We start from the raw sequence: 1475 nt of genomic DNA on the forward strand, positions 1-1475 counted from the left end.
TTTTTTTTTTTTTTTTGAGGCAGGGTTTCTCTGTGTAGGCCTCGTTGTCCTGGAACTCACCCTGTAGGCCAGACTGGCCTCGAACTCACAGAGATCCACCTGCCTCTGCCTTCCAACCACTGGGATGAAAGGCGTGCGCCACCTCTGCCTGATGAGCCAGCATTTCTTTCCTTATATAGCAATTCATTATGTAATCCAGGCTGGCCTCAGATGTACAACCCTTCTCTCTCGAGCGGATGATAGGCATGAGGCGCCCTACTTGGCTAGAGCCAAGATTTTGATGTGGCCTGTGGGACTCTTGGTCTTCTGAGTTAGGTGAGCAGAGCCAGAGCAGCAGATGAGGCTGAGGAAGCTCCAGAGAGGAGTCGGTTCTCTGGGTAGGCTTTATGCCCTCCTGACACGCCTGACAGCAGAGCAGTCAGCCTCAGAGGGCTCTGGGTCACCTCCCCGTCTTGATGTAACAGGTGCAAGAGGAAGTCAGCCAGGATATTTTCTGCCCACACTCCCAAAACACTGATTGGACGGAGCCCTTTCTCTTTCTCCGCCAGGTCCATCAGACATTATCTGTGGAACTGAACCAAGTATTGAAGGCTCTCAGCTTTCCAAAGAAGATGTCTGCATTGCTGTCAGGTACCGTATGGACTTCCCAGTAGGAATAAAAAACCTTTCCCCTAGATTCTGAGATAGGACCATCTACCCGGGCCCTAATTGTTTATCAACATTGCTTCTCTGCCTGGATAGAAGATGGAGAAGGAAGATCTTAGTGTCAGAAATCTTATGTTTCCAGCTGCCATCCTACGATTCCTGCGGACAGCCTTGCAACAAAGCTTTTCCTCTGCCTTGGTGGTCTTGGTACCCTCAGGGGGTCAACTGCTGTCAACTCCTGAGGACGCTGTCCTAGCTCCACTGGGAAAGTCACAAGTGCTATCCCTGTTAATTGGGCTCCAGAACCTCCTGGTACAGGTAAGGCTGTTGATGAGTGGGCCCCTGGCAATGGGAACTCCAGTTCTCAGGACAAAGGAAAAGATGACTTCCTCTGAGGAGACTAGCACTTCTGTCAGAGCGGCCTTTGTGTCCCAAAGCTGGAATGCCGGCATTTGGGAGGTGGCGCCAGGAGACCAAGAGTTCACGAATATTGTATTGGAGATCTCTAGAGGAACAGAACAGACAGAATGAATATACCATAAAAGCAGTCTGTCAGATTGGCATGCAGGGTAGAGTTCTGATTCCAGCTGTGCCTGTCTCCATACTGGAGAGGCTGAGAGTCGGTGAGTACTTAGTCTGTGAAGCTGGGTACCTCCACAGGCCCATTCTGACGCTGGGGGTCTCAAGCAGTGGGTCAAGACCCCTTTGAGGGGCTGCATATCAGATATTAGCATTGCAATTTGTAACAGTAGCAAAATTGCAGTTATAAAGTAGCAATGAAACAACTTTATGGTTGGGGGTCATCCCAGCATGAGGAACTGTATTAAAGG

The 1475-nt window shown here is 50.0% G+C and overlaps 1 protein-coding gene across 2 annotated transcripts in view; it reads left to right on the top strand.

The window, feature by feature from the left end:
* The window catches only part of Mei1 (meiotic double-stranded break formation protein 1), a 60862-nt gene that overhangs the window by 47349 nt on the left and 12038 nt on the right, over window positions 1-1475 (top strand). For both annotated transcript variants that reach the window (XM_029548203.1, XM_021217163.2), the window contains exons 25-26: window positions 549-630; window positions 788-963. In XM_029548203.1, the coding sequence (XP_029404063.1) occupies window positions 549-630; window positions 788-963 (258 nt within the window). The remainder of the gene's footprint in view (window positions 1-548; window positions 631-787; window positions 964-1475) is intronic.

This window comes from Mus pahari, chromosome 17 (assembly GCF_900095145.1).
Source record: "Mus pahari chromosome 17, PAHARI_EIJ_v1.1, whole genome shotgun sequence".
NCBI classification, from domain to species: Eukaryota; Metazoa; Chordata; class Mammalia; order Rodentia; family Muridae; genus Mus; species Mus pahari.